Below are 12,953 nucleotides of genomic sequence, written 5' to 3' on the forward strand. Positions count from 1 at the left end.
TAACTGGAGCATGATCATCTAAAATATTCCTCATGATGGTATTGAGGGTTTCTATATTAAAAGGGGAACTAATAGCAAGAGCATCACGAAAGTCACATTGAAACTGGTGTAAATTTATATCGTTCAGATGCCGGAAATTAACTGTTTTTATTTCTTTCCTTGGTCTTTTGATGTTCAAGTCAACAATAAGAAGGTAATGATCCGAAATGTCTTTGTCCAGAACGTTTATGCCTTTCACACAGTTCTTTTCAATAGGAGAGATAACCCAGTCTAGGATGTGCTGACTTTTATGTGTTGATACTTTTTTCCAGGTGTGCCGTGGGGGTATGGGCCGAGATTTCCTCTCCGTCAGTTTTGAATCTAAGGACCTGAGTGAGAGAGGTCATGTACATTTTTACCAGCTGCTTACCGACCCACAGGAGGTCCTTCTCCGCCTCAAGACTGTGACCACAGGTTGGATTCCCCCATCAATTTATGTGTCGATTTACACACTTTATAGCGCATTCAAAATTAATTAAAAGCTAGGAGTTGACACGTTTTTACTCTAAATTTTGCCAATTTTAAATGCAAGTGGAATGGAAAATAAACTGAGGAATGAGTAGATCGTGGCCGATACAAAAGCAGAATAAAACTGAGTTTGTATACTACTCGATGTATCTACGAGGTCTGTCCCAAAAGTAAATTTCACTTGTCTGTCAAATCAACCATTTTTTAAAAAATGACATTAAGCGCGTTACATACATACAGAAACATACCGTTAACCCTTCCCCCCTTTCATTTCCATTTTCCCCTCTAATCCCATCTCTTCTTTCTATCCTTGCACCTCAACAGTGGAAGGATTCGACCCCAAATCTATAGCCTGGAACAGTTACTGCAATGAGTTGGTCGTCGCCAGCATGGGCAAGGTGCACACGATCAACGGCGTCTTCGAGGACCCGAGGCCTGCGGTAGACATCCTCATACCAAGCTTTGGTCTGAATGTCGACAGGAGGTCTATTCCTTTCAGGTCGGTTCTTTATTTTAATGTAAGTGATTTTATGCCCCCCGCCCCCTTTCTAAAAAAACAAACAAAAAAAGAGGGGAAAAAACGAACAAACAAAACAAAACAAGAAAAACAAGGGGGAAAAGTTTACAAAGTTAATAATTTAGGTCATTCAGAATGTACGCTTCTACCATGCCTGTCAATGCCAACACGGGCTGAGTGGGAAAAAGGCTTTGGACTCAGGGTTGACATAGCCCGTCTGCGTCATTCAGGTCGGCTGTAGTCAGTTATGGTGATAGTAAATTATTATAGTTGACATTGTACTCCCACGTTGAGTCGAAATTGTTCCAGATGGCTACCTGTTCTGCTTTTTGAGCGGAAAATCAAGTGTTGCGAATCTGAACAATAATCTACAGCATAAAAATATGATTAATAGATTTAAATGAAAATGTACACAAATTATTTCTATCATAAATTTAGTTTGGTCTTTTAATCTCCTGTTCATCTGTTTGTTTGTTTGTTTGTTTGTTTGTTTGTTTGAGTAAAGAGAAGCATATCGACACAATACTGGTCATTTAGTGCTGGGAAAAAGTAAGACAGACAGACAGAGAGAAACAACAGAGAGAAAGTTTAGAAGTAGGACCTACCAGGGGCACCCTCTAACCACCCACGTGTAATCTCTATCCCTTGACTATTCAAACAATACAAACATCACAGAGAGTGACAAGTTAATAAACTACTGTTGTCTTGACAATAGGGGCCGACCTCATAAAAAAAAAAATCAAGGTTTCTAATTCAAACAGCAGAATTGTTGAGAAGCAAAGTGGTTGTCTTAGACAAGTAGACGGCTTGGACTGTGTCATTATACTATCTAGTTTATAGTAAGGGTTTAACGACAGTTGCAACACAATTAGGTAATGTAAGTATAATATTATAGGAATAAAAATACCCAAGAGAGGAAGTGACAAGTGGTCGTTTGTACAGATGATTTTCTAAGGTGACGGTAAGTGCGAGTTCGAATGCATATTCTAAATAGGTGCGTGTCTGTTTTACACCTACTGAAACACGGCGCTAATAATCTACACCGTCCGGTGTATATTGTACCCTCTCGACTCGGGTTCGATGATCCTGTACATTTTTAAAGTTCATAATCTGTTTGTCAACTTACTGCCTACAACCCGCTTACGAATACCCCAACATACATGCCACTGTATTGCCTTCCTACTTAGATCCTCTCGACACTTGTCTTGGGGCGATAGAATAGACTAACACTAACAATGTCACCTTAGCAGAGACTGTGACTACTATTTCGGAACGTCACGATGACATTAAAGATGGTTCTTGTAGGGAACGGGATAAAGGGTGCCCACGTCCCTGGAGACTCATTAGAGCAGCAGAAGATAGGACTAACTCTTGAATTACTTAAAAGCAATCCCACATCATCACTCATCCCAACCATTATTTCTAAAAATTAATCATCATTGCTCTCAGATCATTGACTTACATCTAAAATCCTTGAATATCTATCTGTACCAGTTATATGTCATACTAAGTATGCACTTAATACACATTTAAACACAAATCAGATGGCGTCATTCTCATATAAATGGGAAAGGGATTTTTAAAAAAAATGAATCCACACTTTCTTCCAATTTTCCACCCCCCCCAACAAATCACTTCACAAGACGTCTTTTCGACCATTGTCCCTTTCTCGGGTTGCAAATACTATAATTTGTTCCCTTTTTCGTCAGGCACCTGCCCAGATGTACTGAGCCCAAAATGTCGAATTAAAAAAGAAATGCAGTGTCTGTAGTGGCTGAGAACCCCCCATCCCCCACCCCGCCCACCCAAAGAAAAAAATGAAATCTGAAACGTAGTTAGTCTATCATCATCAGAAGCCTTTATTTGGAAGATCTCTTTATTTTTTACTACAACTATTACTATTATGATTAAAATGTCGTCCACTTTATCTTTCCAGCGAGGGAGCAATAAAGGGCGCGGGTGTGAGGGAGGTGTTCACGAAGTGTGACTCAGGCTCTCACACCGCCGTCTCCACACACGTACAAGACATAGAGCCTGTCCACGTGACCGTGGACGAGAACAACGTGGCTTACATGCTCTTCCAGGTATAGGAGTAGATAAAATAGCGGATAATACGTTATTGTTGCAGAGAGATTTTTTTGGGCTGCACAGGACCGTAAAAACATTTGCATAAAATTTTAAACTGTACATTACTCTCATTAAAATGCACAATGAAAAGAAAAATAAAACAGACAAAAGTACATAATTATCACATCAGATGAATCATTCAACCATATGCCGGAATTTAATTACAAGACTCGAAAAAACAATAAACATTGATGTTTATTCTAACAGTAACCTCGTACTATATGGTAAAAAACTTTTGTGGTATCTTTCTTTGTTTGTTTTTAGAGGTACGTATCTACCACTGCGTGATGTTACAATTTGTGTGGTGTAAGAAATGATAATGAAAAATAAACTTGTTTGAAATCGTGACAATAAAATGGATATAGGCTAGTCGCTACCCTAGAATTACAGAGCATATCTGACATTTGTGACCGTTTGGAGTTACTAAGACTATGAGGCCAGAAGCTAAATTTTTATGTACTATTTACTTTAACAAAATTGTAAGATTATTCTGATTCGTTGTCAAGATATTCAAAGAATTGCATTCGAAAAAAACTTGACTTGTAAAACTCAAAAGTCTTGACGTCAAATTTCTCAAAACTAAGTACTGAGCAGATAGAATCTTGTAATTCAAGTTGACGTAGAGTGGCAACTCTTTTTGTAACCAGTGCCTAGTTTAGCCGCTGCTCAAAGAAAAACATGTTCGTAACACCCACCTACATGTCACTACCTCAAAACTACAAAATTCTATGTACTTAGTACCTAGTTTTGAGAAATGGGACGTAAAATATTGAGTCTCACAATATTTCAAGCTTTTTTTAATGCAACTCTTTGCATATATTATTGACAACGACTCAAAATAATTCTACGATTTTGAAAGAGCAGATAGAGCATTCGATTCCTGACCTCTTAGTCTTAGTAACTCAAAATGTACAAAAATGCCAGATAGAACTGTGTAATTCTGAGACAGCGATGCATATCTAAGTGGGGCATTGCATGATAATTGTCACTAACCATGTAATCCTCACTGAAGAACTAAAAATACAAAATGGCTCACAAGTAAGCAATGTCATTCATGATGGGAAAAACGGATCTACACTCAACTTCTTAAGTATCATTCCTTTTTGTTTTTCGAAGACAAATATAACCACAATGCTCCATGGCTAAAAGATATAACTGCGACTCGATAATTCCCGTTAAAGTCTTTTACTGACGTAAACCGCATAATCTATAACGTTATAATTTTACTGCTGCAGCACTTTCCCGTTGACTAATTGCCACACTACGGATGAGTTGTGACAATCAGAAACAACAACGTACTGATCACAAAAACCCGAAGCTTACACTCCACACAATCATGACTGCTTTGTATCATTTTGTATATTGGTTTCTTTGGCCTGCTGTTCGTAATCTATTCCTATTCCTACAGCCAGGGGCATGCATCCGAGCGGTTTGTTCTGGTTTTACACGTTGCAATACCCAAGGTGGCGTTCTGAACTTTTGATTGTCTTTGGGAGATTTTAAGGCTATCCTCCCGTTTTGCTTGGCCATATCAGGGACGGAATTTAAATTTGGGGTTTTTTCCTCCCTGACTACCTCACTTGGTTGAAAAACTTGACTTGTTTTTCAACCAAGTGAGGTAGTCAGGGAGGTAAAAACCCCAAATTTAAATTCCGTCCCCGATAGGGCCAAGCAAAACGGAAGGATAGCCTTAAAATTGTATGTTTAACTCCACGTTAAACATACAAAAATATGTATATAATGTCAATATTTGTCTCTCTACAGACAAACAACGCCATCGGAAGAATGGATCTCAAAGATCCGTTTGCTCCCATGACCTACCACAATCTGGGCATGAAGAGCTGGGAGCAGATGGCTATGGACACCAGCTATGAAGATGGCGGTTTGTGACATTATTTATTTTATGAAGGTTACTTTAACTCTTAGAGAAGACCCCCACACCGGATTGCTTGGCAAATTCTAGAGACGCTGTTTTCCTTATGTGCCCTTGGCTGCCAGCGCGATGAATCATTTCACAACACTGTTAGCTTTCCAGTATCGTTACTTTTATATCTATTCCTTTGTTGCAAAGCATTCTGGAATATTTCGTCTGTCAACTTCTGACGATGACCAGCGTATCTGCTAAGGAGTTCAGAGAAACAAAGACGAGAAATAAATTACAATGATTAAGTAGCGTCTGGTATAGCCAATAAGAAAAATTCTTGCTGAAAAGATTTTACCTCATGGCCTAATACATTCGTCATTAGGACCTGGCTGACCTCAGCGCAGCAGACATACATTTTTTTTCTTTTAAAAAGAAGGTGCAAAATGTAACAATGGAAACCTTTAGAATAATATTATTTTCCCAATCCATCACTTTTGTATGTATTTTTCATAAAATTATTATCCTTTTCTTTTGCACCAGGTATTAACCAAAACCCACACGTCATAAACAGTCTGTACCAGCCTGGGCACGCCGTGGCCTTCACCTTCGCCAACAAGACCTGGCTGGCCACAGCGGACGGCGGGAGGATCAAACAGTACTCCGTGAGGAGCGGGTCTACCACTCTGTGTAACTTCGACGAGAGTGCCGATGGACGGTCGTGGAAACAAGGTGGGGGGGGGGGGGAATATGACATTTTGTTGTTGTTGTTGTTGTTGTAGTTGTTGTTGTTGTTGTTGTTGTTGTTGTTGTTGTTGTTGTTGTTGTTGTTGTTGATAATGATGGTAATGAGGAGGGTGATGAGGAAGATGATGATGATGATGTGTGCATGATCTTTTGTGCACAAGTCGCCACCATTTTATTTGGTCTTTCTGCAGTCCACGATGATGATGATGATGATGATGATGATGGTGGTGGTGATGATGGTGGTGGTGATGATGATGATGATGGTGGTGGTGATGATGGTGGTGGTGATGATGATGATGATGATGATGATGATGATGACGATGGTGGTGATCATTTTATTAAATTATACCTAGCCGTATTCATGTCTGTAGTACTTTTTCTGTTGTAAAACGAATGATGATGATGATGATGATGATGATGATGATGATGATGATGATGATGATGATTACGAAGAGGAGGAGTAGCACAAGGAGTACGAGTTAGGGAAGAAGGGGGAAGCAGACGAGTTGAGGCTGAATGGGGAGGAAGGTAGTTAGGAGGAAGTAGATGGCAGGAGGGATCAGATTTAGGGGGAGGCAAGGTTTAAAAAAGAATATATTCTTTTAATTACACCAATTATACGTCTTTGTATGCCATAATTATGTAGACTGGTGCCTTTTCGGGTTTTGTTGTGATTTACTTATCTTCTGTAACATACAACACTGCTGCACAGCCCAAAGTTTTACAGATTTCTCTAAGATTCTCTGAGTTCTTAGGTTTACCCATGTTGAACATAATTTCCTATGCTGTTCAGACAGTGAGACACTTTATTTATTTTTTAAAATATTATTTATTTATTTATTTATTTATTTATTTATTTATTATTTATTTATTTATTTATTTATGTATTTATGTGTGTATTTATTATTTTTTAAATTTATATATTTATGTATTTATTTGCTTATTTGCTTATTTATTGATCTTTTTTTCCGTTCTCCACTTCAGCATTCACAAGCATGGTGACTCAAAACACGGCCGCTGAACTCCAGGCAAACCTCACCACTGTGACATGTAAGTCTCCTTTCTTTGTTGGTTATGGTTCAGTTAATGATTTCACTGCAAAAGATGAAGTTACGGCTTACTGTTGTGGTAAACTTTTCCTTAGTGAAATAAGGGGTCACTGTTTACCCAGTACGTACGAAGAAATGGACGTCAACATGAGATTGCCATAGAAGCATGGCTCGTTCTCCGAGTGTTGGCGACTAATGTGGTTTTCTCATGGTGCCCGATCTTCCCCGTCTGACACATTTCGTTGAGGGCTCTCGTGGCCTAGAGGTTAAGGTGTTGGCCTCTCATTCAAAGGCCCCGGGTTCGAATTAGGGTAGCAGCCGAAAGATTTTCGTCTCTAAAATTGTCTCCTTTCACCTCCTTTTCTGCTCTCAACAATGAACAATGTTCTGTCGTCTGCTTTCGTTGCCCACTTTCTGCCCCGACCCCCTCACTTCCTTTGCCCCTTCCTCTGGGCTCCTGACTCTTTCTGCAGCCTTTCTACTGTTACCCCTTGGCTCCTTCTTATTGCTGTCTTTCAACATCACCCCGAATCTTCTTGTAGGAAAGATCGACACCTAGACTTCTTGGACAATGGCGAAAAATCTCGGAGGGCCTGTGTGCAAGTTGCCCTGGTTAAAAATCCCTTAGTGGTCTAAAATCGATAAGAGTAGGGTTCGGCCGCTACCGGGGCAAAATTCACAATTTTTTTACTAACTTAAAAAGTTTAATGTGTCCCGTACGCTCACATGACCTTATGCAGTTGCCAGTGCCGTAAAACACTAACAACCCCCCCCCCCCCCAATCCCCTCACATTTCGTTTTACTTCAATCTGCATAAAATCATCAGTAAAGTATGTAAACAAAATACAAATTAGAAAACAGCAACATCAATATTCTTATCACCCTCTTTTACTCCCCCCCCCCCCCCCCCCCCCCCACACCACCCCTTTTTTCAAAAAGTAAACAAAGTCCGGTTTTGATAAGTCTTATGGCAGTCCTACGCATTTTGATCACACCTGCCTAACACGAGAAATTATCTAAAACGTTCTCTCCTCGACAATGGGTGGCCGTCTTACAGAGGTTCAACAGTGGTATAAATTGTTATTCTGATGACGCGTGTCTTCTGCTATAGCCGATGAAACCAATTCTGGAGGAGAAGAGTGCCACATTTCGAGCTTTTAAATGCTTCATTTTCACGTGTGAAAGTGCGCACCTATCGGGCTTTTCCCTTTTCTAACAGAATTTCTATTTAGTGAAGCCTAATAATATCAATCATTTTGCTTCCCTCTGCAATTACTGTCATGCAACCAGGTCTGTCAAGAGCTAGGCTCTCCCTTGCCAAGGGATTTATTTAGACTTACTTCAGAAACATAATTTTCAGGATGTCTTTGTAGATCTTTTTTTTTTGGGTGGTCTGCTTCAACTCTTCTTTTTTTACAGTTCACATAGAGTGTGTGAATAAAGCCGGGTCGAACATTGTTATTCTTAAAGCGTTTGCTTTCTCGCGATGGTGTTTTGTGGCGTTATGCGTCCAGGGTATATTCGACCTCACAATTTAACATACAGCGTAAAACCTTTGTGACCTCAGTTGCAATGCCTTCCTTATGAAAAAAACTCCCTTTTCTCTCCACCAGCCCGTATGCGATTCAGTCGACTGAAATCTATTCAAGACGGTTACAACCCCTTGCAGTAAGTTTGATAATGATAAAAAAAACTGGTTTAATTTCGTTGCGTCTATTTTTTGTACAGTAAAGTTTTAGCTTCTGTGTGTGCTCAATATTAAGAAATACAATTAAATTTAAATGTGCAATTGAAAAAGGCCAAGCAGAGCTATAACTAAAGAACCTGGGATACAAAATCTCAATTTAAAATATATATGACTCAGCAGCTCAGTACACGTATCTTTATTGTCTTTTTCTTTGCCAATAAGATTGTATTTTATAACAAACACAACATAATGATATACCTAATTTGACTCAGTTATTGTCCTGACGATAAGATAGAAAAACATAAAGCAAAAAAAACACAAAAAACAATATCACTAGACAGCTAAACTCACTTGATCTTTAGTTGGGCCAACATAAGGGGATGAGCGCAATATTTAAAACAGATTAATTTTGCTTACACATTTCCTATTTGAATATAGTGAGTACAACAACATCAAAACCAGCAACAGCAACAACGGCGGAGAATGGTGCAACAGATAAATTATAATTATTACAGACTCTTTTGCCCTTAAAATCCATCTGACCGTCACCCACACACAGACATGACAAAAACGGTAACAAAATCTATAACAACAACAACAGCAACAACAACAACAACAACAATAACAATAACAACAAAAACAACAACAGCAATAACTACAACAACAACAGCAGCAACAACAGCAACAACAACAACAATAAATAACAACAGCAACGACAACGACAGCGAACAAAAACAACAAAAGCTATAAGGCTTTAAAAGAACTGTCCCCACCTCCCAGAATGGGCTACGACTACCTACTCACCTACGGCGGACGTGGCTGGTCCCTGATGGATGCTGTTTCCATGCAGCGAGTCTACGACAGCGGAGACCTCCTGGAGACCTTCTACACCAGCACCAATGTCAAGGACAACCAGAAGGCCATGTACAACAATTACTACACGAGTGCCACTCACACTCAGACGCAGAATGCGGACAGGACATCTCCTATGTTTGTGAGTACTCTTAGTCTTAGCTCTACAAAATGCTTGGTGGTATCGGTAGATTAGTGGTTTGGCTACTCATCATCATCGTACAGAGCCAGATCAGCGACAGACATCGACAATCATGGTTCTCCATTCAATACTTTGCTCGGATGTTCTAAAAAAAACCCAGCTACCTTTCCCTGATCTTTCTCTGTCACACATTTGTTTAGGTTCCCCAAGTAGATTGTTTGGCCTACCCCTACCTCGTTTGCCTTCAATTTTGCCAGTGAGAGCAAGATGTTCAAGACCCTAAAGTTTATTCAGGTGTCCCAAAAACTGTATATGTCGTTTCCTGATTGTTTTTAACATTGATCGTCCGACGTTTGGCTACTACTGTACTCGTAATTATTGGGTGGCTGTGCCCTTAGAAAAAGCACTGTACGTGCATTTTTTAATTTAGCGGTGATGTCAAATTTAGAGGTCCGGCCTCTTTAATCTCTCTCTCTCTCTCTCTCTCTCTCTCTCTCTCTCTCTCTCTCTCTCTCTCTCTCTCTCTCTCTCTCTCTCTCTCTCCCTCTCTCTCTATCTTTCTGTTTGTTTCTCTTTCTTTCTTTCTCCCCCCCCCACACACACAGACACACACGCACGCACACACACACACACACACATACACACACACACACACACACGCACACACACACACACACACACACACACGCGCGCGTAGATCCATTGGATGGACATACAAAATGTTTTTCTCGCGCAGCTGGCGAAGAAAAGTTTGTATTGTCCTGCGTTTCTTTCTTATTATTACTGCTGCTGAGACAGCTTCATCTAACATTGACTGGTACGTGATAAGGAGAAAAACAAATTAGATATTGGAATGAATCGCAGTATGTTAAGTACGACGTAATACTGTTACTGATAATCTATAATTTAACATTCTGATTTTCATTGCTTCTCTGTGGCTTCATTGTGACCATTTAGTTTTCAATCAGCAAACAGAGTTATTCAGTACTGTACCAGACACAGCTCATTTACTTTAGAAGAAAGGGGTGTGGGATGGGGTGGTGTATTTCCTTTTTTGCGGGAGGGGGTGAATGGGAGAAGACACCTTACGTAATAAGTCATTATTTCACAGCCAACACGCTCTTTTGCCACCTTTGTGAGGCTAAATTTCCCTACCGCCCATTTACATGTATATATTTCCGACATTAAATTCTGTCACTAACCGAGTGATCCCCGCCGCTCACCAAAATTACCAAATCGTCCACCAGTCGACAATACCGCCTCGGTTGGCAAGCACTATCTTATTCTATTTCCAAACCACTTGCTTTCTAACAGGGTCCAAACCCAACAGCCATCGCCACTGGAAACATCAACGGTACCCAAGTTGTGGCCGTTGCCAACGGCTACGTAGGCGGCCTTTACTTCTTCAGTATCACCGGCAATAGCACCCAGGGGCCTGACGTGGCGTTTGAGGGCTTTGAAAGACGTGGCAGTCCCGGCCTGACGTGGACTGAGAGCTATAAGCTAGACACTGACGCCGTGGGGGAGCCGGGGATTACAGACCTCATGTGAGTACTGCACACCGGGATTTTTTGACTGGGATGGGGGGGGGGGGGTTTCGCATACACTTTTTCGCATTTTACCCTCTTTCGTTTTTCGTAAGAGTTTAGATTTCACGATTTGAGTCTCCTCGTGCCATCTATCATTAAGCCAAAATTTATTCCAAAAAGATGTAAATGTCTTAACCAACTTTGGCCTTTAAACTGGTTATTATTTCTCTGTCTATATTTCCACGGTGGGTAAATACACTTCCCTAGCATTTGAACTATTTTACTTGTTTGATTGTGTAGTTGTCGCTCTGGTGTTTTGGGGGCCTTGTGTTTTATTGTTTTATCACCTCGATTTGGTTTGTGCTGATCTTCATGTTGTAATTTCGGCATCTTTTATTTACTCTGTTTCCGTGTTCTTGGAGGGTCTTCACGTTGTCGTTTACTCTGTTTCCGTGTTCTTGGAGGGTCTTCACGTTGTCGTTTACTCTGTTTCCGTGTTCTTGGAGGGTCTTCACGTTGTCGTTTACTCTGTTTCCGTGTTCTTGGAGGGTCTTCACGTTGTCGTTTACTCTGTTTCCGTGTTCTTGGAGGGTCTTCACGTTGTCGTTTACTCCTTTTCTTTTTTTCTTTTTTTTTTTTTGAGGGGGGGAGGGGAGTGTTTTACGGCGCTCTCAACTGCATACGGTCATATGAGGGCGCGGGACACACCTAATATTTTTAGTTAGTAGGACATTTTGAATTTTGCCCGGGTGGCGACCGAAGCCTACTCTTATCGATTTTAGACCACCAAGGGATCTTTAACGTGCACAACTTGCTCACGGGCCCTCCGAGATTTTTCGCCCTTGTCCGAGAAGGCTAGGTGTAGATCTTTCCTTACCAGAAGATCAGGGGTGTGGCTGAAAAACAGCAGTAAGAAGGAGCCAGGGAGTAACAGCAGAAAGGCTGCAGAAAGAGTCAGGAGCCCAGAGGAAGCTGCAAAGGAGGTGATGAGGGGTGGGGGCAGAAAGATGAGACCAAAGCAGAGACCGAGCATTATTACAGGGCAGGAAAGGAGGTGAAAGGAGACAATTTTAGAGAAGATTGTGTTGTACTTTGATTTAGAGTTTGCTTTTATTTTGTCCTTATTTGTTATAAAAAGTAAAGGGGTAAGTGCAATGTCAACGTCAACTCAAAAAACTCCAAAAACATAAAGACGGACGGTTTCGTTTCTGATATAATATCATTACTATGTTTTCTATCCCCAGCTGGATCAGTGACGCTGGGCAGAACGTGGTGGCCGCAGTGAGCAGTATTGCCGGCGCTGTCAGCTTCTACTCAGTCGACGTCATGCTCTGAGTCATGATCTGAGTCTGCAGAATAATAAATGAACACTCTACAGAAACAAATAAAGTCCCTGTTACAGACAGTACGGTTGCACACTTGTTTTCTGACTGGATTTAACTGTACAAAAGTAACTGAACAAAAAAGCCCCCAGTAATTTCTTTGTGTGTCTCTCTCCCCTCGTTGTCCTCATACAAGGGAAGAAACTCGTACATTTTTGCACAGCCTATTTTACTGGTTGCTTACCTTGTCTTACTTCTGAAGCCGCGCATGTTTTGTGTTAAAATAAAGATTATAATTGTTTCAAATTAAAGCCAAAAAGAGTGTGATGCATGAACTTTACATCTATAAAACACATATTATGATTTTCATTGCCTAGTTCAATGAAATGATTCCATTATTTTGATGACAAAAGGTCCATTGGGTCACGACGCTGTGGAATCAACTTTTTGGACACATAGAGTTATTGGTATCATCTGAAAGCCAATTTATTTGCCTTGCTTCCAAAGAGATAAATATCCGTCTTTCTCTTATAGAACTCTGCGACAGACTGAAAGAACTGCGGTCGCCTGGTTTCATGGTTGAAATTAGCGAGAAAATGGCCACAAATGTTTG

General features: G+C 40.5%; 1 protein-coding gene across 1 annotated transcript; it reads left to right on the forward strand.

Moving 5' to 3' along the window:
• On the forward strand, nucleotides 1–12,434 carry LOC101853761. Its single transcript, XM_005091598.3, has 10 exons — nucleotides 1–453; nucleotides 832–1,006; nucleotides 2,961–3,108; nucleotides 4,916–5,033; nucleotides 5,556–5,744; nucleotides 6,744–6,809; nucleotides 8,422–8,476; nucleotides 9,276–9,489; nucleotides 10,804–11,036; nucleotides 12,263–12,434. The coding sequence occupies exons 1-10, from the start codon at nucleotides 327–329 to the stop codon at nucleotides 12,351–12,353; spliced, it is 1,416 nt and encodes a 471-aa protein (XP_005091655.2). The 5' UTR covers nucleotides 1–326; the 3' UTR covers nucleotides 12,354–12,434.
• Nucleotides 12,435–12,953: the final 519 nt, after the last annotated feature.

The sequence above is a fragment of the Aplysia californica genome, unplaced genomic scaffold, assembly GCF_000002075.1.
Source record: "Aplysia californica isolate F4 #8 unplaced genomic scaffold, AplCal3.0 scaffold00032, whole genome shotgun sequence".
NCBI lineage: Eukaryota > Metazoa > Mollusca > Gastropoda > Aplysiida > Aplysiidae > Aplysia > Aplysia californica.